Source organism: Podarcis liolepis (genome assembly GCF_965112155.1).
Source record: "Podarcis liolepis genome assembly, chromosome: 14".
Classification (NCBI taxonomy): domain Eukaryota; kingdom Metazoa; phylum Chordata; class Lepidosauria; order Squamata; family Lacertidae; genus Podarcis; species Podarcis liolepis.
In genome coordinates this window covers 22614091-22639728 of record NC_139569.1, presented here as the reverse complement: position 1 = coordinate 22639728, position 25638 = coordinate 22614091, and the positions used below count along the sequence as shown (strand labels likewise).

The following is a 25638-nucleotide window of genomic DNA, read 5'->3' as shown; positions in this document are numbered from 1 at the left end:
TAACAGTAACAACAACAACAATAGCAAACATTCAAATTAACCCACCACAAACAATGGGAAACTTGGCAATATCCCAAATTTTAAGTCTGGCTTTCTACCAACCTTCCTGGCAATGTCCCTCAGCTTTCTGAAGAAGTCATCTGAGGCATGGTTGTCCCCTCCTTCTGACTGAATGGGCTCAACGATAATTCCTGCCACAACTTTCTTCTTTTTCCTGTATTTTACAATCAAATCTTCCACCTGTATGTTGAACATTTTTTTATTTTTTGAAAAAACAACTGGCTGTTGACATCCCCCCCCCCCCATTAAATGTAAGAGCCAACTTATATTTTAAGGGAAAATAAAATGGAAATGATTTGGGGCGGGTGAAGTGAACAAATGATGTTTGGGTTATTCCTTCAGAGAAGCTGAGTACAGTTGGCTTAAACTGGCTCTCCTACCTCTTTCTGTCAAGGTCATGCTGACTATAAAAGGAAGGCCAGAAGGAGCCTGGGGTTCACTTTCTCTTTCTATCTCTCTTCCTTCTGGTGTGGTGTTCTGTATATAGTGTTGAGGGACTTAAGTATAAGTTATTGTAAGTTTAAGTCTGCTGCAGCTTGATTTCTTATGCGGAGTGCCAATCCTGAATGTATTGGAATTGTGACCATTATGTTCATTTGCCTTCAGTAGCAGTAAAGCTCTGCTGGATGAAATATTAATTGCCTCTGGTCTATTTTTGGGGAATCCTGCAATGTGTTTAATTTTTTACTCTGCCAACTACACATTGGAGTTCTGCTCTGAATCAATATATGAGTAGAATTTCATGACCAAGATCTCACCTCCTCTAGGCAGCGGGCCTCTTCCTGTTGATTTTCTCTCACAAAGTCTTCCAGAGGATACTTCAGCCTCGGAAAGGGAGCGATGGGCCAGTCAAAGGAAGGGATGTCCAGTTTGTGGATGGCTTTGGAATGCGTGGCAGCTAAGCAGCCTGCAGGAAGGGGCAACACCAACACATTGACTCGTTTATTTTTTTAAAGCAGTTTCTCTCCTTTCTGGTTTTCTTAGAATACATTCCTGGCAGCTAAGCATCAAAAGTAACAGTTATATAATATAAAACATTCAAGATGTGGCACCCACGCCACTTGCCCACAGTCTGATGTGACACAATCCATCCATTGATCCCATTATGCTACCCCTGCCTCAGAATGAGACCAAGAAAATGGACTGTACCACTCTAATTGCAGGTGTGAAAGAGCCTCATTTTTAGTACCTCCTTCTTGTGTAAAGAAGCTCCCCACAAGAAGAAAAGTAGTGCAGCAGGAAAATTTATACTGCTTTGCTAGTTTTCTACTTGAGAGGATTTATTTTTAACGTGCAGGAGCATATTTAGGGAAGTTTTTAATGTTTGAGTCTATTTTTAATATTCTGTTGGGAGCCGCCCAGAGTGGCTGGGGAAACCCAGCCAGATGGACGGGGTAGAAATAATAAATAATTATTATTATCATTATAAAAAATGGCACGCGCACACCCACCCGCCTATCCAACTAGCTTGTCAGTAGCATTCAATCTATCACCACATGCCTCTCTCAACTGCATGGCATTGATGTTGCCTGACTGCCAAGGCTGCTGTTTGTTTTGAGGGGGCCCATGGCAAAAAGGCATCTCATAGCCCTCTCTTCTGCACTGCTACCCCCATCCTCCAGACAAAGTAGGGAGAAGGATACCACACAATGCAGAGGTTCAAGGGCCCCAAACTCTTCCCCGCTTCCCCCAAAAACACACATCTAAACACTTTTCCTTACCCATAGTTCTCCCGTGAAATCCGCCCATAAAGGAAAGCATACTGTACTCTGGACAACCGGGGGGCTGGAATCAAAACAAGAAACTTATTTGCTGAGCATTCATCCTGATCCGCTGGCACGAAGCTTATTCAGAAGTCAGATGACACCTGGTCTTTATTGAACGTTCCTTCTTATCCCTGGGATACAGCAATAGGCATTTGACCCAGTTTGCTTGCAGGGTGTTCATTTGCCTTCCTGTTAGCTACTTGTCCATCCCACACTTTTCAACTCATTTCCCTTTCACTTTCCAAACCGCAAAAAGTCAGGTTCTCTCTTTTAAAGCATGTTTGCTGTGCTAGGGCGACAGAGCGTCTGAATTCATTTGCGTGTTGTAGAACTAAAGTTATGGTATGCGCTTTAATTCAAGGTAGGGAAAAGGGCTAACCAAATGATTGACGGGGTGGAGTGACTGTTCTGTGAAGGAAGGTGGCAGTATCTGGGACTTTATAGTCGGGAGGAATAGCAAGTCGGAGTCGACGTGACAGAAGTCTATAAAATTATGTCTGACACGGAGTGCAATTTTTCTCCCTCTCCCCTAACACGAAAACTCAGGGATATCCAATGAAGCTGAATGTCAGAAGATTCAGTACAGATAAAAAGAAGGTCTTATTCATGTAGAACATAGTTAAACTGTGGAACTCACTGCCACAGGAAGCGGGGATGGCCACCAACTTGGATGGCTTTGAAAGATGACTGGACAGATTCAAGGATAAGGCTTATCAATAGCTACTAGAAATGATGGTTACACTCTTGTCTCCAAGGTCATAGGCAGTGATGCTTCTGAATACCAGTTGCAGAAAGCCACAGAAGGGGGGAAAGCCCTCTTGTGATCAGGTCCTCTTTGTGGGTTTCCAACTGGTTGGCCACTATGAAAACGGGATGCTGGACTGGATGGGCTTGCAAGGTTATGAATTCAGGCACTCTCATAATATTGGTTGCATAATTCAGTAGCCTCTCTAGGTGGCAGCATCAAGCCCTGTACTGAAGCTCCAGGCATTGTTACGCAACCGACCAGGCTTAGAAGGAGGGGACCTTTGTTGAAATAACCTATTCTTCATCTCTCCAGTATTCTAGGTGTATTTCGATTACAATGAAAGCAAGACAGAATAACAAAAAGAGTAAAACTGCAAAACGTTTGTGTCCTTCCATACCAGGGGCTCAGGGTGGTAAGGAAAGTTCTCTCTACAAACCCCCATCCCATACCTGTTTTATCTTCCCAATAACTCTGTCAGGTGGGCTATGATAAAGGTGACTCGTTCAAGGTGGCATTTAGGGCTGCCTGAGGATTTGAACCCGAGTCTCTCCCTGGTCTTAATCTGACAGGCTGACCATGATGCTAACACTCTTCGTTTTAAGTCACGGATGGGGATCTTGCCTCCTCTAGGTTCCACATGCTTATTTTGCATCCAAGAATCTGCAAATCTCCACCAGGTGACTCAGATATGGCTCTCTTACCTGGTTGATCATGCATGTCTCCAGCTCTTCCTTGGTAACACTGTTGTGCCCCCTTTCTTTGCTCTGGAAAACAAATGGGCTTCCTATTAAAATTCCAGAGATGGAAAAATATTGTGTCAAAGCAAGCATTGCCCCAAACTTTCCAGTGAGTTTTCCTTATATAAAATGTCTGACCTTTTGGGAGAGTGAGTTTGTAGTGCAAGACCTCCTAACCAACTATAACTGCTCGACTTGAATTTGCGGACATCGGACTAAATCCCACCTGAAGATAGTGACAGATGCACCTCTCTAGGAAGGGGATTACTGAATTGGGGAGCCACCACTGAAAAGGCCCTGCCATGGGTCAATGCCAACCAAGCAGCCCACGGTGACGGCACCACCACCAAGGCTTCACCTGCAGATTGTAGGATTTTGGGTTGGTCTCCTAGGTTTTACTCACCCTGTACCACATGAATATGGTTTTGAAGGCATTTTCATTTGAGCAAGATCCACAAGACATGGTTATAACCTGAGATAGACCCTTAGGAGCCACCTGTAAATGGGGAGAGAACAAAAAAAGAGTTACAGTGACATTTAATCTCAAAAGGCACAACACAAGAAACTTTCAAGGAAGTACATATCCTGAGCATAGTCTTCCCTCTAGGCACCACCGCCACCAGTGATCTATTAATTTTCCCTGAGCAACTGGCTCCACTTCCACAATTTCCATAAATTTGATTTAGAAGCAGGACTGAATATTCGGCTTAACTTACCGATAGATTTGTCCTGTCTCTGTGCTCTATGGCTTGTGCCATAGAGGCATATGCACAGGAGCCCTAGAGGGGCCATTTTCCTCATGGCTTTACAACTGTGTAGTTCTAAACACACCTAAAGCCTTCATCATAGTGTTGCGATCTCCTGGGTTGCCAGAATGGCTTACCGGTAGTTTTTTGTTGCTTATTTTACTTTTCGGCATTGCAAGATGGAAATGTTGGGAGGTGGCAGTAAGGTGGGACAGCTTGGCTCTCCAAACAGATTTTTGAGGTACAATCTGTGCTGATTTAAGCTGGGGTGGGGAACCCTCTTCACACTGAGGGCCACTTATGGGTAGCCTTCCGAGGGCCACATGGGAGTGGTGGGCGAGGCCAGAGGCAAAAGTGGGTGGAGCAACATGGGTACATTTTACTTTTGTACAGTAGGCGGATTTCTACACACACTCACACACCTCCCCTCTGTTCCCCATCCGGGCAAGGAAAAGACATCATCAGAGTTCAATGACATATTCCAGTCAGGCAAAAACACTCAAGGTGTGAAGAAGAACCAGTGAGGGACATGGCTCGTGCAGAGGAGATGGGGTCAGGAGGGTTGAACCTGAACCACTCACACTACAACAGGAAATTAAAAACTACACCAGGAGGTTGGCTGCCGTGCAACGAAACCTCCCAAACCATCCATGCTGGGGCTATTTCTCTGCCAACGCAAAACGTACCGAAAGCAACGATTCCTTTAGCCTTTCAGCAAAGTTCTCTGGGGGAAGAATCCCCAGCGCAGGCCTGTTGACAAAGGTACTCTGGAAAACAAGGTAAAAAGCTTGAAGTCAGCACTGAACAGCACAACCTTTACCAACCTCATGCCCTCCAGGTGCTTTTGGACTACAAAAAGGAGGTACTGGCTGGGGGGGGGGGGACGATGGGAACTGAAGTCCAAAACAGTTCCCTATGTTTGTAAAGGGAAGGCTCTTAGGCTTGTTTCTCCAATTCCTAGAAAATTGGAAAACCTGGCCACCTTCCAGAAGCAAACTCCAGCATGCAGTTTCTAAAACCAGAGGGGAAAGAAGTAAAATTCAGGCAATATTGGGCACTGCTTATCAACAAATAAAGAAATCTCAACATGGGTAGGAGTTGCTTCAGTGACTTGGGTGAAAGAAGCACCTTACCAGATTCCGGGGCTGCTGGAGGAGTTTTATTAGAGCTGGATGGCTGTAACCTAAAACAAAACAGAGAGAATTTCCAATGGTTTTCAAGGAACCCTGCCACCTTATAGCTAACATGTTCAAGGTGTACTTAACTGCCCTCAACCCACTGTATGCCTTTTAGGGGGAGAAAAAGGAGGGCATAGCCGAAAGCTTAGCGTGCTGAAATAAATAATTTTAGGAGAGGAAATGTTGGTAGGTGGAAAGCATACCCTTCGAAGGTTTTTGGAAAACGTAATTTGAGTCTGGGAGCTGTTGATGACCACATTCTAGCTGACTTCCTTTTTCTCATTTATGCTGTCATTTGAACGTGAGTAACAGAAACTCAAGAAATCAACATGAACATTGGCCTGGTTTGCACATAATGCTAAGCTAAACCATGGCTATGTGTAACCAAGCAAGTGTACTGGCACCCAGGGAGGAAATCACAGCCATTTCGCTCCTCTCCCAGTCTTTCTGTTCCTGGAACAAACTTGATTGCAGCTTGTGGCTTATTTGGAGCAAGAGAGCTAAGCCATGGTTATGCATGTAACCCTAAGCTAAACCATGGCTTAACTCCAGGTAGTGCAGCGACTGTGGGATCAGGGGAGGAACCAAGTGGCCACAATTTTTGCACTGTGCACCACAGAATCATAGAATTGGAAGAGACCCAAGGGTCATCTAGTCCAACCCCCTGCAATACTTACTCATTCAGTCAAAGCCATTGTTTGGCTTAGTGGTGCATGCAAAATGGATCACTGCCTGACCTCAACTGCTCTGTTATTTGACAGAGTGCTATTGTGAATTTTCATTTTACAAGGGCAGTAGCTACTTCTAGGGTAGATCTCTGGGACAGCTGTCCCTGAAGCTGGAAGAAAATAGAGCGCCTCCAAGGACGAACAGGGCATACACAGGGAAAGAGCATGATTTAGGAATCAGCACAGTGGACAGCAACAAATTCAGATGCTTCTCCCCAAAAGGGACACTTTAGCCACCCTATTGAAGCCCAGATACAAAGAGTAGTGACTGTGATTATGGGACTTGCCAGCACCCACCTTTAGTAGGAGGCCCAGTCCACACTCTCCATGCTCAATGCTCCATGCTCCTCTTTTAAATGCCCCCCTCCACTGATATTGGAATAACTAACTACAACTAAAAGCACTGCAGCGACCACCTGCAAAGTCTCCAAAAGTTGTGTGTGCACCAATTATTCTGGCAACGATCCTAAAGCCATGCGACTGGTTTGTCCCATTCTACTAATGACATGATTGCTTACCCTGAGCAGGCTGAGTGTTTTGAACATTCCGTCAAATCACAGCAGCTTAGCAGGCAGCAAGTGACCCATTAATTTCTACACAATCAAGAGTTTGCAAGCTCAGCGTCACAAGCCCCGTTTTCACAACCTCAAATATTTCGTTGACAGCTTGCGGGCCCAGCTGGTGCTCTTCTGACGCCGGTGTATTGTTGAAACAGCTCAGACATAGTAACTACACAGCAGCTAGCCAAAATAAAATGGCACACTCTTGTGGCCATTAATCTGCATTCCTGCCCTTCAGGAGCTTGGAGGCCTAGCCAGTTCCACTTCTGTAGCTATTCAGTTCTGTTGGGAAGTCTTACGTAAAGGCTAACCTACTTTCTTCGGAGTTTGGAAAGTTCCTCCTAGCGCCTTGCTCAATGACAACCCTGGCTCTAGACCAGAACGTGCATTTCGGGCCAACATTTGCTCAAATTTAGGACTCACAACACGGAAAGAAGAATGCTAAACTTGCATTGCAGGACCAGTGCAGAGTCTGCCCAGTCCAGCCTCCTGTTTGTTTGTTGTTTATTGCATTTATCCCCCATCCTTTTCTCCAAGGTGCTCAAGGTGACCTACATGGTTCTCCCACGCTCCTCACTTACCGTATTTTTTGCACCATAACACTCACTTTTTTCCTCCTAGAAAATAAGGGGAAATGTCTGTGCGTGTTATGGAGCGAATGCCTGCGGGTGGCGGGGGGGATCTGCTGCAGTCGTGAGCAGAGGATCCATGGTTCCCCTTCCTTCCCTCCTCCGTGGTTACAAAGCAAGGATCCACATGGATCCTCAGGATTTTTGCATTGGGCTACTCCAAACTCACTGTCAGATCACATGTCTGTGGCCACAGCATGAACCACAAAAATCATATATCCACTATTTCGTTTAGAATATTTTTTTTCCTTGTTTTCCTCCTCTAAAAACTATGTGCGTGTTATGGTCTGGTGCGTGTTATAGAGCGAAAAATACGGTAATCCTCACAACCCCGTGAACCTGAGAGTTAACCTGAGAGGGAGTTGCTGGCCCAAGGTCACCCAGTGAGCTTCGTGGTGAAGTGAGGATTTGGACCCTGGTCCCAGTTGGACACCAACCACAATAACAAATGTGACCAGCCAGATGCCTCCAGAAAGACCACAAGGAGGGCATGAAGTAGCCACCCTGTTATTTGCCCCAGCAGTTTTTCTTCAGAGGTAGATTGCCACTGTACAGGGAAGTTCTGTTTTGCTGTCAGTGGACTTTTATAACTTCACCCTGCAAAAATGGCCCAACTGTTTGTTTGTTTTTAAGACAGCAGGCAACCCCACATCTCCCAGAAGGGAGTTTCATGCCCCCCACAAGAGAACATCCTCTTGGCTTACCTATTGGGATGGAAGATATCTGAGAGTAGAGATCCAGCATTCGGTTCCCGTCAACATCGACAAGGTAGTTCCCCCGGCTTTCTTCGTAGTTGCAGAAAAAATGCACGGCTTCTGCATTCTGGAAGGAAGGGAGGGAGAGAAGTGGCCTTCATTGCCCCCCCCCAGGGAAAGACTATTCAGGCCATTTAGTACAGGAGGAGGAGGGGGGCTGTCTCTGGTTTTAAAAAAGACTTGAGGCCTCAACACTGTCCCGGTCTGCCTGCTTTCTCCCTGTCAGAGCCCTGAAGTTAAGGGCCAGTCAACACATGGCACTCTTTATTCATGCTTTTTTGATTGCGCTTGAAGCAGTCACTTTTTATTCTGAATAAAAAGCAATGCGCCCTTGGTCCAGACTGGAGTCCTGTACCAACTTCCTACTTGAAAATGGTCACATGCACACACAGCAAGCTGCTTCTCAGCATAGTATCAGGGAAACCCGAGTTTGCTTTTTTCCTCTCCCCTCCCCCTCCCTTTGTGCCTTAAAAAAAAAAATAGATTGTAAATCTCCAGGTAGGGGCTGTCTTGTTTTAACTGATGGTCTATCAGCTGCTCTGAAAGGCTTTTTAGCTGAAGAGCAGGGTACAAATGCTCTAAATAAATAAAATATGAATCCAAATAAGGAAAACTCCAGCTCCCAGGCCTAAGAAGACTGGCCAGGGTTCTCCATTTGGTCCCTAAGGCTGTGTGGGCCAAGCCACACACATACCTGCCCTGTCATCCATGTTGGCAGGTAAAGAAGGCTGAGCCAAAATAGGGTTTGCTTGCATCAGCTGATTGCTGGGGTTTGCAAAAAGCACTGGGCTTTTTGCCCGTGTGGTTTGATTTCAAACCCTGCAGGCAAAAACAACCCACCTGACATCATTGTGATACCAGGCGACAGAGAGTTCGGAGGCTCAGACAACTGGTCAAATGTGGCCCACGGAGAGGGGGGTGGGAGAGATAAGGACAGACAAATAACAGCCATGGGGGAACTCTCCAAGGCCCCCCCCCATCTGCAGTGACTTCCAAGCCGGGGACTGTGGGCTACTTTTCCCCTTGAAAATCAATATGGCCAACTTCTCAAAAAAAGTATTGAATGTTCTTCCCCCCCATTTGCAAGGAGGGTGGCCTGCCCATCCACAGTTGATTTGCTGCCTTAGTATTCTTATAAGGCTCTGCAGGTAAGGGGTTTGGGGGCAAAAGATTTATATTTTTACACTAAAAACAGGATAAATTACCTGAATTCTATTCAACTGTTTCATTAATTCCTGGAAGGAAAGAGATAAAGAATATTATGAATATAACTAGCGGCTTAAGCAGGATGATATTTTGGATAGATACACTGAGCTAAGTCATGGTTCAGCTTAGCATGTTGTCTGAACAGGGCTTGTGGTTTGGATCTCCAAACCACAGGGCAACCTTGGTTAGTCTAGAAAGAGCTGAATTGTGAGCCTGGGTTCCGGCAACACTATAAGCTAAACCATAGCTCAGCTCAGTTGAGGAACTAATTGGCTGCACTCTCTCCTCTTGGAGTCTGCACACCTTCCACTAAGCCATTGGGTGGCTTAGTGTGACGTATCAATTGGGATTGATAGGTCCATCAATTTCAGTTTCTGTTGGTTTCACATTTTTCAAATCCTAAATTCGGTTCTTCACATTTTCTGTGGCTGTTTGGGTTTTCCTTTTTTAAAACTTCATAAGAATTGTTCAGTATTCAGCACAAATTTCTCCTCAGCATGTTTTGGTATGCACTTTCGACTAAGGAACACCTCTCTGCAAGCAATTTCTCCTAACACACATCTGTATGTTATTTTCTCAAATATGTTCATTTTTATATGCACACCTTCTCCTAATAGATGTATTTCTGTGAACACTAGGTGGAAAACAGCATCACAAAATTTGTAGAAGTGCAAATCTGGAAGCATGGCTGCCTTTCAATTCTCATTTTGTTTTGAAAAATGTGATTGTGACAGTTTAAATGCACACTGAATCGAATTCTCCCCCATCCAAACCAGGTCAATAACCAGGCCAAACCAGGCCAATAACAAGGGGCTTGAAAGACGCCTGTCTCAGTGCATCAGTTTACCCTGGATCTTGGGCCGGGGACTTCTGTCTTCATGAGGGGCCCATCATAGTCAAACTCCACATCGATTTTTGCTGCAGCTTGACTGATTCCTCTGTGCCCTGCAAGGAATATAAAGTTAACCAATTTGAAGTCATTTTTTAAAAAGGTTAAAGGGGCACAATAGGACTCCCTTCTGGGCAATATGTATAGAGTTGCATTGTATATAGGGCCGGCCCAGGCATTAGGCAGAACCAGGCTGCTCCCTAGGTGGCAGAAGCTCTCCAGGGGGACCTGCTGCTTCCGCCAGTGGTAGAGAAGCACTGCCTTCGTCAGTGCAGATTTCGGGAAAGATTGTGTCCATTTGGGGCAAGATCTTGGTGGTGGGCAGTATGGTGGTAGCTGCAGGGCAAGGTGGCACTTCTGGGATCACCTCAAGTGGTGAAACAGGACTCGCCACCCTGAGTGTACATATCTATTTAACAAATCCATTGCAGTGAAATAAAGTAGTCTTCTAGCAAAAACCAGTCCGAACGCCTTTTCTGAGACACTGGTGGAAGCCTCTGACATAATTTATTAAGCAAAGGCTACCAAGCATTGGCTAGAAGCCCCATCTGTCCAAACTGAGCTGACACACTAGGACCAAAAATAGCCTCGCCTCCCCAAGAAAAAGATTAATAAGTATGCCCTCCAGTGATGAAACCAGCCGAAACTTTAGCTGATTTAATTTATTGATCAGAGCTTGATTGATCTGACTGCATTGCACGTGTGGCAGTGAAGCCTCTGAACATTGATCAGCTGAGTTGATGGGATGGCAATAGAGGATTCATGAACATTCCTGCTGGTCGCAAAAGCTGTAGCCAAGTGGCAGAGCATCTGATTTGCATGCAGAAGGTCCCAGGTTCAATCCCCAGAATTTCCAGGAAGGATTAGGAATGTCCTGCCTGAAATCCCAGAGAGCTGCTGCCAGTCAGTGTAGACAATACTGAGCTAGATGGACCAGCTCAGAATGAGGCAGATTCTTATGTTCTTTCCTCTATTTCATTGCGCAGATGACAGAGCACATTATTTCCATGCTGAAGTTCCCAGGCTCAATCCGTGTCGTCCCCAGTTACAAAACAAAAAGGTCATTCAGATAGCAGGTGATGTGTAAAACCTCTCATTGAGATGCTGAAAAACCACTAGCAACGATGAACTAGATTAAAGAATGGGGAATCTGTGGCCCTCCAAATGTATTAGACTTTGTGGGTATACAATGCAGGACATATATCTGCCTCTATGATAGAGGCCAATCTACCTTTTCACCAAAATTCTGGCGCATGGTGAAAAAATGCCCAAATTCAGATTGCAGTTTTGCTAACAGGAATCTTCACAGAGCAGGAGGCCAAGCCTGTGGGAACTGCGTAGCAAGTAAACAATTATTGTGCAATGTTCTGGGAGATGAATCCTATTTATTGGATGCTTGAAGAGTAACACGAGAAGCTCCAGAGGATAAACAAGATGCAGAAGGAGGCAGCTTGTACCAGACAACCCCAGCCCTTTCCCAGCCGAGAGGAATTTAAAAGCCTCTTGAAAGGCCAGAACAGAAAGGGAAGATTTTGGATCCTGGCTGGTTTTGCTCACGGAAAGACGTTTTGTGAGGAACATGGGAATCTGCCTTATACTGAGGTCGCATTCACCCCATACACTTTAAACAGTCACGGCTTCCCTCAAATACCTCTGGGAGCTGTAGTTTGTTAAGGGTGCTGAGAGTCACTAGGAGAGCCTTATATTTCCCTCACTGAGCTACACTTCCCATAGTTCCCTGGAAAGACGGACTGACTGTTAAAGCACTTTGGGAACTGAAACTCTGGGAGGGGGATTAAGGCCTCCTAACAACTCTCAGCACCCTTAACAAACTACAGCTCCCAGAATTCCTTGGGGGAAGAAGCTATGATTGTTTTAAGTGGTGTCATAGTGCTTTAAATGCATGCGGTGAATGTGGCCTAAGTAAGACAGCCCAACCACCTGCGCACCTCAGCATTTTTCACAGAAGCACAGGGGAGCCTTTTTCTGTCTGCCGGTCACATGATTTTGGTCAACTTTCTGGATCCTCAATTTGTTGTCCTTTCCACCACCCTACTGCATTTAGACGGGGGGTGGGTGGGAGTGGGGAAGCCTTTTGTTGGCTACAAGCCTAAATTAAACAAAGGGCAGGGGTAACGCAGGTGCTAGAGGAGGCCTCTGCAGGAGCAGGGTCACCCACAGGTGCTGTGTTTGCCGATCATGAGTGCCAGCTATTTCCCTAGCAATGCCCCCTTGCCCCTTTGTTTGTGCAACACAGATAATAAGCGCCAGCTGATTGTTGCAAACACAGAACCACATTTCCCAACCTTCCTGTAATACTGATCCAACGTTTTCCAGAGAGTTGCAACAGACCAGGTCAACCGACTAACTCATTTGAGAAGGGAATTGTGACTTAAAAGCAGGTGGGTTTTTCAAAACTGGGTTGCAGCATGGGAAAGGATTTTAACATAAAACCGCATAACTGTAGTTGGAAGCATACCTGTCAACATTTCCCTTTTCTTGTGAGGAAACCTATTCAGAATAAGGAAATTTCCCTTTAAAAAAGGGAAACGTTGACAGCTATGGTTGGAAGGGACCCAAAGGGTCATTTGGTTCAAGATCCTGCAATGCACTGATCACAGCTGAAGAATCTTACTGTGCAGTTCCGTACAGATACCACTTTAAACAGTCATGACTTCCTCCAAAGAATCCTGGGAGCTGTAGTTTGTTAAGGGTGCTGAGAGTTGTTAAGAGACCTCTATTGCTTGCACAGAGCTATAGTTCCCAGAGTTCCCGTGAAGAGGGGTTGACTGTTAAACCACACTGGGAATTATAGCTCTGGGAGGAGAACAGGGGTCTCCTAACAACTCTCAGCACCCTTAATAAACTACAGCTCCCAGAATTCTTTGGGGAAAGCAATGCCTGTTTGAAGTGATATCATGGTGCTTTAAATGTGTGGTGTGAATGTGGTACAAGGCAAGCCCCCCCCCTGAATTTCAATGATATTTTCCCTCCCCTCTAGTAATTTCCAAATGCGATTTATTTTCTCCAAAAATAGATGAAGACTGGTGGAAGGAAGGGGGGAAACATGGGGGAGATATTCATCACAGGACTAATATAAGCCACTGCCTTGAGCTGTGGAACTCTACCAATATCTCCATTCTGTTTCATGTGCTTTTCCCACCACTTACCAGCTGCAATAATCCTAGAGTTCTGTTGCAACGAACTCGTTAGATGTCGGCTGAGCAGCATCAACGCCATTTCCCCTTTTCTTCCGCCACAAAAACAAAGGATCAAACCTTTTTTCCTCCCTTGCTGCTGATGACCTGGGAGACAGAGAAGGAAGAGACTCAACACACAAGCAAATACATTCTTCCTGTGACCATCAATCATAGCCCCATAAGAACAACAGCCTGTTGGATCAGGTGCCGACCAAATGCCTGTGGAAAACTAGCAAGCAGAATTCCAGCACAAAACACCCTCCTCTCCTTTGCTTTCCAGCAACTGGTATTCAGAAGCATTTCTGCTGCGGACTGTGAAGGCAGAGCACAGCCATTGTGGTTGGTAGCCAATGACAGCCTAGTTCTCCATGAATTAATCACCACCATCCTGTCCTATGTACACAAATAGTTGACCTGTAAACTCATATTCACATATAACATTCAAAGTTGTATGTTTCTGTGTATAACTGTTAAGTTGTGGGTGAACATATCAGATGACACAGCAATTCTTCAAACTGTTCTTGTTCATTCACAGGCTAGAACAGAACTGAACTGAAGGGTTCAGCCAGCCTGCTTATATAGAGCTCCACTACAACGCAACTGTAACAACTTTCTGTAACTATCCAGTCACTGAACATCACTTTCAATCCCTTATTTGCATACGTGGACCTGAGTGAAAACTATCTATCGTATCCTCCTGCTGGCCTAGGGTGAGAACTTCAGTACATAACATATACAGTAGCTGAGGTGTACATACTGTATTGACAAGCTTATACTCTTAAACACAAACACTCCTAGACGTGCAAAGATGAGTTCTACCTGTATTCAGTGGAACACGTGAATGAGCTTTACTATGAAGTTCTGCTTTTGTTGCTGTTTCAGTTTTATTTAGCTTTATAAATGGGAGCTGCGTCCAGTATTGGTTAGAATGCACATAATCTCAATATGTACACTGATGTTATACTATACTGTTAATACTTTGATTTAATGAAAGGAACGTACCTACCCCCAGCTCCCCCCCCAGTTCATCCCTGTCCCGTTGTGGAAGTTTTTCAAAATCTGTATATCTGGCCTCTGCTGTCCCATTGAAACCACTTCCTTTTCACATTAACAATGGGCAAAGAATTTAGAAAGACTAATTGAAATGCTAGCATCGTTCCCTTATGTTGCTTCCCCCCCCCCCCTTCATGGCCCACTTTCCTTCTTTCCTTCCACAGACTGAATTCGATCAATAATTTCAACTCCAGATTCAAAACCTTTAAGAAAAAGATATATATTTTTTGCTAACCTGACAGTGGGAATTTACCATCTTTATTTTGCGAGATCTTCTTGTATTGTGTTTTGCACATAGCAACTTTTATTTAGCTCCTAGCTAGCAGTTCCTGCTTTTCCTCTTACAGTATTGGAAAGGTCATAAATTGCCACGGCAACACGCAAAGCTGGAGAGGTTGCAGGCATTTCCTCGGGTTTATTTTGTCTGACACTCAAATCGCCTTCATGTTACAGACGGCCCAGGGAAATGTAACTCTCCCTGTGGAATCTACCCAAACAAGCAGTCAAATCTCTTAAAGCGAAAAGGGGTTTTGTAATTCTTTCTCCATCCCATCATTAAATCTCTCCCTTTCCTGGCGCACTGAGTCTTGGTATGCTTCCCTGCTGGGAAAGCAGGTCAGATCAAGTTCAGCGTATGATATGCGCTGACTCATGGACCATGCTGGGGTCACCCAATCCCATTGCAACGATGCATCCAAGGATTCTTGCTCAACACTAGTCCAAGCTTCTACATTTGCAGCCGATTGCTCCTGGGTTGCATAATTTATTGCAAATGAATAAAGCACATCCTTGCTTGCAATGCCCATGTGTTCTACACACTATTTAGTAGCATAAGAAGAGCCTGCTAGATCATGCCAATGACCCACCTAGTCCAGAATACTGTTCTCACAGTCGCCAACCAGCAGGGGTGGCCTGCAAGAGACTGGTATTGATGAATTGGAAGAATAAAGGTATTGATCCCCTTTAATCAATGGATTCATGACGTGACAACACTTGCAACATATGAACAGATTGCTTAAAGACGTAGACGTTGCTGTCTCAATAAATGAAACTGATCTGTAGGAAATGTAACTTGAAAAAAGAGACATTGCACATACTTTTGTAAACCAAGAAATCTTTAATAAAAAATGCACTTAAAAAGAAAAAAGGAAAAAAGACGTAGACTTTGGATAACATTTGGAACGAGTTTATACAGAATACAGCAGGTTACTAATAATCATATATGTATTAGGACAATAATATCATTTAAATATCTATAAAATAATGGATGGAAACATAACTGATTACGGTATATTTGTTATAGGTAAAGGTAAAAGGACCCCTGACCATTAGGTCCAGTCGTGGCCGACTCTGGGGTTGTGGTGCTCATCTCGCTTTATTGGCCAAGGGAGCCGGCGTATAGCTTCCAGGTCATGTGGCCAGCATAACTAAGCCGCTGCTGGCGAACCAGAGCAGCGCACGGAAACGCCGTTTACCTTCCCGCCAGAGTGGTACCTATTTATCTACTTGCACTTTGACTTGCTTTCAAACTGCTAGGTTGGCAGGAGCTGGGACCGAGCAACGGGAGCTCACCCCGTCGCAGGGATTCAAACCGCCAATCTTCTGATCGGCAAGCCCTAGGCTCTGTGGTTTAACACACAGCGTCACCCTATATATTTATTTCTTGTTGTCTTTTTGCAATTTTTCTTCCTCTTTCTCTCTCCCCCCCCCCCCGCCCTCTTTCAGCACTTAAAAGACAAACAAACAAAAAAACCAGCAGGGGCAGCCCGTCCTGTTTCACCATCTGAGGTGAAACTCAAATTGCCACCTCCTTCCTCTCCTCACGTCCATTTCCACTGCCGCCATGCCCCAGCTCTTGCCAAACTCAGCAGGAACCAGGGCACTCCTCAAAGCATTGCCCCTTTCTTGGCTTCTCTGCCTGGGGGTGGGAAAAATGAGTGGCAATGCTTCCCTCTTGGTGGCAGAAGTAGTGGGATGGGCAGAACGCTGCCCCTTGCTCTTCCACCGCCTGAGTCGGGCACTTCACCCCGCCTTATGAGCAGGCCGGCTCTGCCAACCAGATGCCTCTTCTGGGAAGCCCGTGAACAGGACCAAGGACAAGAGCCTTCTCTCCTCCTGTGGCTTCCAGCAACTAGCATTCAGAAGCATTTCTGCCTGCAGCCATGGAGACAGAACATAGCGATCATGACTAGCAGGCAGTGATAGCCCCCCCATTCAAAGGGATCTTCTTATTCAGTAAGGTAAAAACAGAACTTGGTGGATGCACTGGAAAATATTGTTTCTTTTATCAACCCCATCATCATCATTATTAGAAGGCAAGGCTTGTTGCATATAAGGAATTAAGCTTACTCTGTTCTGTCTATGTACAGTAAAGGTAAAGGTAAAGGGACCCCTGACCATTAGGTCCAGTTGTGGCCGACTCTGGGGTTGTGGCGCTCATCTCGCTTTATTGGCCGAGGGGGCTGGCGTACAGCTTCCGGATCATGTGGCCAGCATGACTAAGCAGCTTCTGGAGAACCAGAGCAGCGTATGGAAATGCCATTTACCTTCCTGGCGGAGCGGTACCTATTTATCTACTTGCACTTTGACGTGCTTTCGAACTGCTAGGTTGGCAGGAGTCAGGACCGAGCAATGGGAGCTCACCCCGGCGTGGGGATTCGAACCGCCAACCTTCTGATCGGCAAGTCCTAGGCTCTGTGGTTTAACCCACAGCGCCACCCACATCCCTTGTCTATGTACAGTAGTTATTTTCTAAACTTAAAATCAAGTCTGTGAACATGGGGTTCATTTCACAGATTTAATAATATACATGTACCATTGAATACAATCCAGAGTTATGCCTCGCCGTTGGTTGAATGATGCTTACTGGGGTGGGAGACAGAGGAAAGACAACTGGATTTTATGTGAGTGCTGGGGCCTGTCCTGAATCTCAGGAACTGGTGCACTCTGTTTAATTATGCTCCGGGTATAAAAAAACCATGGGGTGGAGGTTCCTTCTACAGTTAATTAAAAAAATTCCATTTGCAAAGTTTGATGGTTATGATTTATTTCATTTTTAAAATTCCTATCAATGCTAAGATATTCAAGAAAAAGTATTTTGGATGTGAGAGAGTTAACTGTGCAGCTGATGGGTCTATCTGGATTGAAATTACAAATTATGTTAAGATTCTTTTCTTGTAGCTAGGATCGCAACGATAAACAAAGCTGAACATTTCATTGTTCTGTTTCATGCCGTTTTACGTTCAGAATGATGAAGGGGGCCCTCTGGGTAATTTCCCCCACCCTCATAAGCTGGGGGGGGGGCTGCCTGGAAAGGTGCATTCTGTGTGGCAGCCCCCTAAACTGCACAATCCCACCCCTCATACAGAGATATACCTGGCACCTTCATTTTGTGGTTTCCACCACATGCTGAAGATGAAACCGTTGATTCTGGCCTTTGACAGCTGAGGAATATACATTTCCCAACTTATTCTCTTGACTGTAATTTGTTTTAACTGTTCTTAAAATTGCATTTTAAAAATGTGAAGGCAAGAAACCAAATAAATAAGCAAATATGTACAAATAATAATGGTTAACAACAATAATTTTGTCATTGTCTGTTGTGCAGAGGCCTGCAGCTATAGGTAATAAATATGGCTGACAAGCCATTGCTTGATGCTGTGTGTGTGTGTGTGTGAGAGAGAGAGAGAGAGAGAGAGAGAGAGAACACGAACCAGCCTGCCCTAACATCTATATTATCTAAATCTTTTACCTTCCTATCCAGCCTCGGATTAAAATAATGCCGGGCGACCCTGCACTATGAAATTCCACATGCAATACTAAATACACAGAAACCATTAGTGTACAAAAAAATCAGCCATCTTCCCTTAGTTCAGCTCAGCCTTCCTCTGCAAGATGGAAAAGTTCACAGTCCAGAAATGGGAGATTTAATATGTACACATTTACGCTCTGCTCACTCACAGATGCGTTATAAGTGTGTGCAGAGATACACGGTGCAAGTGTAGTAACAAAGCCTGAGCGACCGCAGCTCTTGCCTTACTCACCAGGAGAAAATGCAGCAGCCTCAGGTGACCCCCCCCTTAATAAGTTGCCATGGCACCCGCAGTGGGGCAAGAATACAAGCGCAAGGAATGTTCCAATGAGAGGGAAGGGATGGGGGGGGGCGGGGAGATTGTCTTTTGAGCCATAAATCATCCAGACAGCCCTTCAGCTGAGCTATCACTATACTGTTGCTGTAGTAACCAATGACAGGGAAAATCTGCAAGGAAATGTATAATTATTAGATAGGAGACAGCGCCTTAGTCCAGTCATCAGTACACCACAGAAAATATATGGCTCAATGGTTATGGTTTTTCTGTGTGTGAGAGTTTGTAAGGGGGAATTATTATTTTTTGGGTAGGGATATTTTGGAATGCATGTTAAGTTTTTTTACACCCCAGTAAGAATGGGTAGACCATTTTAATTTCTCTGTTTAACCGTCTGAAATTCAGCTTGCCACATTTTCACATCAGCTTGTGTGTTTATTTTTTTTTTGCAGGGGTGTGTGTGTGTGGTTCTGGAATTTCTAATGAAAATTTGCCAGTATTTTTTGTTCCATTTCCTCCTGATTTACACATCTTTGCAAGGGATTTCCCCTAACTGTAATCCATTTTTTCTGTGTTGTTTTCATGCACGCTTTCCCCCAACACACACATTATGCTTGTACACTTTTTTTTTTTTTGGAAAGAGAACTTCTCTTACAAAACTAAGAGAAGTACGACTTTGGAAAGGTAGCAAAGTGCAAATTAGGTTAAAGTGCAAAGAGCCTCAAATTTCTCCAGGAATTTCCTGGACATATCCGTAATACTGCTTTCAGAAGCAGTGTCCGAGCATAAATCGCCAAAATGTCCAGGAAAATCTGGACGTATGGCAACCCATGTCGGCAGTGTCATTTCTTGAGATATTCCTTAAGAATAGCTCAAAAACTTTGGGCAAAACTACAAAAAGCTCAACAACTTTGGCAAAAGAAGCAGCAGCTCAACAACTTTCAACTGCTTGAAATATGGCAACTCTAACTTACACAACAATATTAAAATATTCAGTAGCTTTAGAAAGGACAGTGGTATGGCAATAAAACAGGATAAACTCCGCGCTCTTGGCCCAAAGTCTTCTGTGTTAACTTAGGGATGCAAGCAGGCAGCAATTTCTTTCTAGCTCCCTAACAAACTACAGTTCCCAGGATTCTCTGGGAGAAGCTATGTGCCTTAAATATATGGTGTGGCTGAAACCTCAGGTTGCATAGGTACCATACATTTAAAGCACACGTCTTCCCCCAAAGAATCCTGGGAACCGCAGTTTGTTAAGGGTGCTGAGAATTGCAGCCTTGCACAGCCTCCCCGCCATGTCCCAAGGCTGAGTTCCAGCAGTCAAGAGTAATTTAAAGCTCTTATGTGATGCTTCTTATCTCCCATTAAATAAGTGGCTCCCCGGACTTTTCCAGGTCAATGCCCCCTTGGTTTCATAAACTCACCCCCAGTGCCTGCATACTCTACCCTATAAAAGGCATTATTCAGAATAGCGGTTTGCATGGCCCACTAAGGAAGATAACAACAGAATACAATTCAAAACAGTAACACTTAATTGCACATTTTTTCCAAAATCCGGTTACAACTATTTAGCTTAATTAATTCAACAAAACCGATGAACATGATCCACTGATGCCAGCTTTTTGAAGTCGGATAGTCATGTACATCTGCAGCAGCCCCCTGCTGCCCCCTTGCCTCAGTGCCCCCTAGGTAATTCCACCGCCCCCAGGTATTGCCCACTTTGAGAATCACCAAACCTACCAAAAGATAGCCAAACCTAACCAGACCAAGCCTTTCTGAGTTCTATATCCAAAAACATGAGTCAGGCAGGGGTGGCTGGTGACCATTGTGACTGGTAGGGTGGAAGACAGGGAGCCCAACAGCAGGTGGCGCTAGAGCCAATGACAAGTGGAGGCAACTAATTCTCATTTAGCATCCATCCTCCTCCTCCCTGTTGAGTTCCACAAAAGCAACACTGAGATGAAGGAGGAGGAAGCTGGCAGGTAGCGTCACCATCCCGGACTGGGGACGTAAGCAAGAAGGCAGGCAGGCAGGCAGGGCACCGTCCCATTTGCCCTAAAGGATCAGGGAGACAGGGACATTGGTTGCAAGATTCCAAGATGAACACACAGGGTAATATACAAAATATTGCTACAAAATCCCACGAACTCCCTAGACGCAATCAAAAAACAATTGGAGGATTACATAGGCTATGAGATTAACCACACTCAAAGGACCAAAATGTGGTCTAAACCCCCCTTTAAATCCATATCAACGAAAAGAAAAGAACTCACTCTGAAACTCACCTACAGGTGGTACCTAACACCAAGAAAACTAGCGCTAATATACCCAGGAACCTCACCAAAATGCTGGAGAGGGTGCACCTCCACAGGCACATACCTCCACATGTGGTGGGAGTGCCCCAAAATCCAACCATTCTGGACAACAACCATACGAGAAATAAGTAAAATAACCAAGCAAGTATTAGAAATCACCCCAGAATTGGCCTTACTAAACATCATCCAAGACAATAATGCCCACTTACACCACAAAGAACTCATAACCCACCTACTTTTAGCAGCCAGAAGCATCATAGCCAGACGCTGGAGAGACCTGTCAGGAGTAAGCATGGACCAATGGTACCAAATAGTATGGGAAACAGCCCTACTAGAAAAATTAGCCAATAAACTGAAACTGACATGGGATCAAATAGAAGAAGACACCTTCACCCCGGGATGGCTACCCTTTATCACATACACAGCCCAACATCACAACGATAAAAATCCACCAACAGCATACAAATCAATATGGCTAACCTGATCCAAAACACCCACCTACCCCACTCATACATGAAAACAAAGACCACCACAGCCAACCACAAATGAATAGCCACACCCTAGGCCAACCCCAACCTCTCTCACCACCAAAGGAACAGCAAAGTACCTGCACAAGCAACGCTGACACCAAACCCTACATATAGTAAATATGGTAAAATAGAAATATCGCCACCTGACCCCACCCCCACCCATCTTTCCCTCCCTCCACCTCTTTCCCCCTTTTCTTTCTAATGTCTCAACAAATGAAACTGATTTGTAAAAATGTTACATGGGGAAAAAAACACGAGAGACATTGCACACTTTTGTAAATCAACAAAATCTTTAATAAAAAAATAGATAAAAAATAAATGGCAGCCTCTTGAGACAGAGACAAAAATGTCAAAGGGAAGCACATCAGTTATGCCTGCAAGCGACCCAACGAGGCCACATCAGCGTCACAAAGGAGAAGACAAACCAAGCAGGACAAGTGCTGCCGCATTTGGTTTATCATTTCAAAAGCAAGCGCTCTCAAATGAGGTAACTTAAAAAAAAATCAAATCCAACCTAGAGTGATTTAAGTTCTACCTCTGGACCTAAGAGAACCCTATGCTCACATGGTAGGTCTTACCTTTAAAGAAAAGCCAGAACATATCAACATCTACACCCCAAACATCTATACCCTCAAACCCATCAAGGTGGAATATTTTCTAGGGCTGCAACATTTGATTGATTGGCGAATCAGCCAAAAACCTCCAAATGTTTTGGGCAACAACACTGCTCATTTGCTTTACATTTGGAAGGTCCTGGGTTCATTCACTGGCATCTCCAGATAGGTCTGGAGCAGAACCCTGTCCCAAACCTGGGGAGCCGCTGCCAGTCAGTGTCAACAATACTGAGCTAGACAGACAATGGCCTGACTTGGTAGAAGACTTCCTATGTCTATCTAGCTCAGTATTGTTTACACTGACTGGCAGCAGACAGGGGGAATTCCCTTTCCCACCTGCAGGTGCTGGGGATTAAATCTGGGACCTTCCACATGCAAAACCAATGAGCTACAGTCCTTCCCCAACAATGATTCATGCCTATCAAGTATAGCTCATTTGGTTAGAGTATGGTACTGATAATGCCAGGTTCGATCTGCATATGGGACAGCTGCATATTCAGGTTGGACTAGACGATCCTCAGGGTCTCTTCCATCTCTATGATCCAACTACCGGTATGTGTCAGAAAAGGAGGGATAAATCTGCAGGCTTTAGTTTTTCTGTTTCTCCTTTCCACCCCTGGGCTGCATCTTACCTTAGTCAAATTTAGAGCAGACCCACTGAAATAAATGTTCATGATTAAGGTAAGTCTGGCTTGGCACCAGGCAGCTTTCTATGTTCTTCCTATGTTCCTAATGCCCATCATCCCTGAACACTGAGCAGCACGAATTGCTAAGAGTTGCAGCTCAGCAACATCAGGCGGGCCAGAGGTTAGTGACCCCTTCCCTGGTGGTATCCCAGACAGGCAGCTGCTGCATTAGATGCCTAGCTGTGGTTGAACAGGGTTCAAGAGATTGGATCCTGCCAGGTTCACCTGGCATCGTCTCAGGGGAGGAAATGTCCCAACTGAGGAGCCCATCCACCAAGCGCCATGGTCCTCAGCTGCCTTTATGAAACTGACGTGCCGCACCGCGAGGTTCATCTGCAGCGATTTTATTATTATTATTGATTTCTGCAAAGTTAATAGACCTGGCTAAGAGAATCCCGCAATCTGAGCTGCTCGACTTCCTTGCTGACACCATCGGCACAGAGTTAATGAGTTGATCAGAGGCTGAAGTTCCACAGCATGACTGCAAGATCTGGCCCCAAAGCACAATTATTGATTGGGGTTTTTCCTTTCCTTTCCTTTTTTTAATCTGAAGACAAGGCTCCCTTTATGACTTTTGACCAGATTTAACAGTCAGGCATCTCCTCCCGGCTCTGCAAGCAGTCATAAAACCAGGCACTGGAACAAGAAAGAAATGACCGAGAAGGGAACGTGGGTGAGGATTAACACAATTTGGAACAGTGCACAGGGAGGGACATTTATCCCAGTTTCTCCTAATGCCAGAAAGCATGGAGCTACACAAGAAGCTGCCCTACAATAAGGTAGCTCCTTGGGTTCATCTGTCCCAGGACTGGGGAACCTCTGGCCTGCAAACCCATTTTCCCCAAACCACATCCACCAGCTGACAAAACCCATGATGTCATCTGATGGGTAGGAGGATAGTGTTAAATCCTACATTGGCTGTGTACCCATTCCCAGCACGAAGGAAGGGTATGCAGCCAAAGCAGAAGGATTTAACTGCTACTTTTATCAACTGATGAGTGGGGAGTTAAATCCTGCTCAGTTCAGCAAATTCCATGGAACCCCCCTGCTAAAAAAGAAAGGAGGGGGAAAAAATCTCTCTTTTAGCAGCACCTTGCAAGGTGCTTTGAAGTTCCGACTTTGGGACGTCAAAGCACCTTTCACTTGATGTCATTGTGGCATCGTGTAATGGACAGGTGAGGCTGCTCCTGATAAGGATCTGGTCCCAAAAGGTTCCCCATCCCTGATCTAGCTTGTGACTGGCAGTGACTCGTCAGGATTTCAGCCGGGGGTTTCTTACAGCCCTCCCTGGAGATAATGAGCATTGCACCTGGGACCTTGTGCATACAGAGCTATAGCACTGATTTATGTCCCCATTTTGCTTTTTACTAGGTTCCCTAAGCAGAGCCTGGTGAAAAAGTGGGTGGGGGTGGGTGGGAGGGGAGTATGAAGGCAGTGGTATCAATTACCTACTTCAGTCCATGAGGCTGTAATCGACACGGCAATTGACAAAGACACATCTAAATCTAAGTCACTATAGATCAAAAAAATCTAACACAAAACTCTCCAGACACAATGCAACCTGATCAAAGACAACAAATTACTACTAATATTTCATAGGAGAACAAGAGATAAAATAATAAGCACATGGCCAGGTATCATGGTATCTTAAAAATAAAATAAAATAAACATATAATTTTACTTTTGTTAAATTTGGGAGTCAAAAGCTTTTGCCCATCAACTGCAATTCACCCTGAGTTCAGTCAATAGATTCCAATGTACTACCTGCTCACTCCTCTACAGATAGAATCAACACCCTCCAAATGTTGTTGGACTCCAACACTCATGAGCCAGCATGGCCAATGGTCAGGGATGATGGAAGTTAAATTTCAGAGGCATCTGGGAGGACACCATGCTGATGCAGAGTGTAAATTCAGTTCCCAGCGACTTCACTGTTGCTAAACTACTCAGAATAGCACCGATTCTGAAGACATTTCCAGAGAGTTTTGCAATACCTTAAAATCTAACAAGTTTATTATGGGGCATCCTTTTTGTTAACTGGGCTCCATTTCATCTGATGCAACCAATCACTCAATCAATCCCTTTATTATGATAAATGACCAGTATTCACATCTGATGCAATTCTAAGACATTGTGGAATTAAGCATTCTAATGAGAACGAAAGACAGAAAGCTGTTACAATTTACCGTACTGACGCAACCTCCTTTTGTAGGCAGTGCAAGGCAGGCTATTCAGAGCCTGAGGAAGCTGAAATGTTAGAAGATTTGGGACCAACACTGCATAAATAAACCGTGGAATTGTTCCCATCGGGTGTAGTGTCGGCCATTAACTTGGACTGCTTTAAAGTGGAATGGTCTCCCTCAGGAGGTTGTGGCCTCTCCTTCCTTGGAGGTTTTTAAGCAGAGGTTGGTTGGTCACTTGTCATGGATGCTTTAGCTGAAGATGTCCCACAAGGCAGTGGGTACAGACTTTTCCCTGGGGTTTACTCCCAAATACTTTCTCATGAAGGAGTATAGCCACAAGGCAGCAGAGGTTTAAGATCAGTTTTCCTTCTCCTAGATGGGCTACCTTCCCAAGTTGATGAGCCTCATCTGCCCCTCATGTACAGAAACCACCTTCTTGACCATTGGACCCACTATTGGTCTCATCCGTTCATCTGCCTGAGCTTGTCTTCACATGCAGGGGAAGCCCCTAACTTACCAAGGGTTTGAGACCCTTTGGCTACCCTCATAGCTGGCCAGACACATAGTAATATGACAATACACAGTATTCCCAGGTCTATGCAAGCTACATCTCGATAAACACATACATCAGATACACATGCATTATACCAGAGATGAAACTAAGCTGAACTCTTTTGGACCCAAAGACATTTCAAGCCTTTCAGGCAAAACAAGACACACTGCTTTATCATGGCACTTAACAGCCAGTCACCCATACAAACATTTCTTTGTTGGCTGCAGACTTCTGCCTGCAAAGATCTTTCTAACTGAAAGATTTTGGAAAAAGTGTTTGTCCTCAAACCCAAACACCGCCTCAGAACAAAAATGGTGAATCTGCATGTTCTATCCCCACAGCAACCATTCCAATTTGCCCAAAGTTACTAATATTTAATAATTGTGTGAGAGAGTGTTTTAAACCAGCCTCTGCTGA

The 25638-nt window shown here is 44.8% G+C and overlaps 1 protein-coding gene across 3 annotated transcripts in view; it reads right to left on the bottom strand.

Moving 5' to 3' along the window:
* ABAT (4-aminobutyrate aminotransferase) overlaps positions 1-25638 on the bottom strand; it is a 196129-nt gene that overhangs the window by 9256 nt on the left and 161235 nt on the right. Inside the window, exons 2-13 of one of the 3 annotated variants that reach the window (XM_083473767.1) lie at positions 24250-24379; positions 13173-13307; positions 9961-10058; positions 9113-9142; positions 7857-7974; positions 5191-5240; positions 4744-4824; positions 3715-3807; positions 3276-3338; positions 1782-1845; positions 819-967; positions 103-240 (exon numbers count right to left, since the gene is read on the bottom strand). In XM_083473767.1, the coding sequence (XP_083329893.1) occupies positions 103-240; positions 819-967; positions 1782-1845; positions 3276-3338; positions 3715-3807; positions 4744-4824; positions 5191-5240; positions 7857-7974; positions 9113-9142; positions 9961-10058; positions 13173-13242 (954 nt within the window). In that variant the 5' untranslated portion in view covers positions 13243-13307; positions 24250-24379. The remainder of the gene's footprint in view (positions 1-102; positions 241-818; positions 968-1781; positions 1846-3275; positions 3339-3714; positions 3808-4743; positions 4825-5190; positions 5241-7856; positions 7975-9112; positions 9143-9960; positions 10059-13172; positions 13308-24249; positions 24380-25638) is intronic. The other 2 variants (XM_083473768.1, XM_083473766.1) reach the window with 2 other exon arrangements.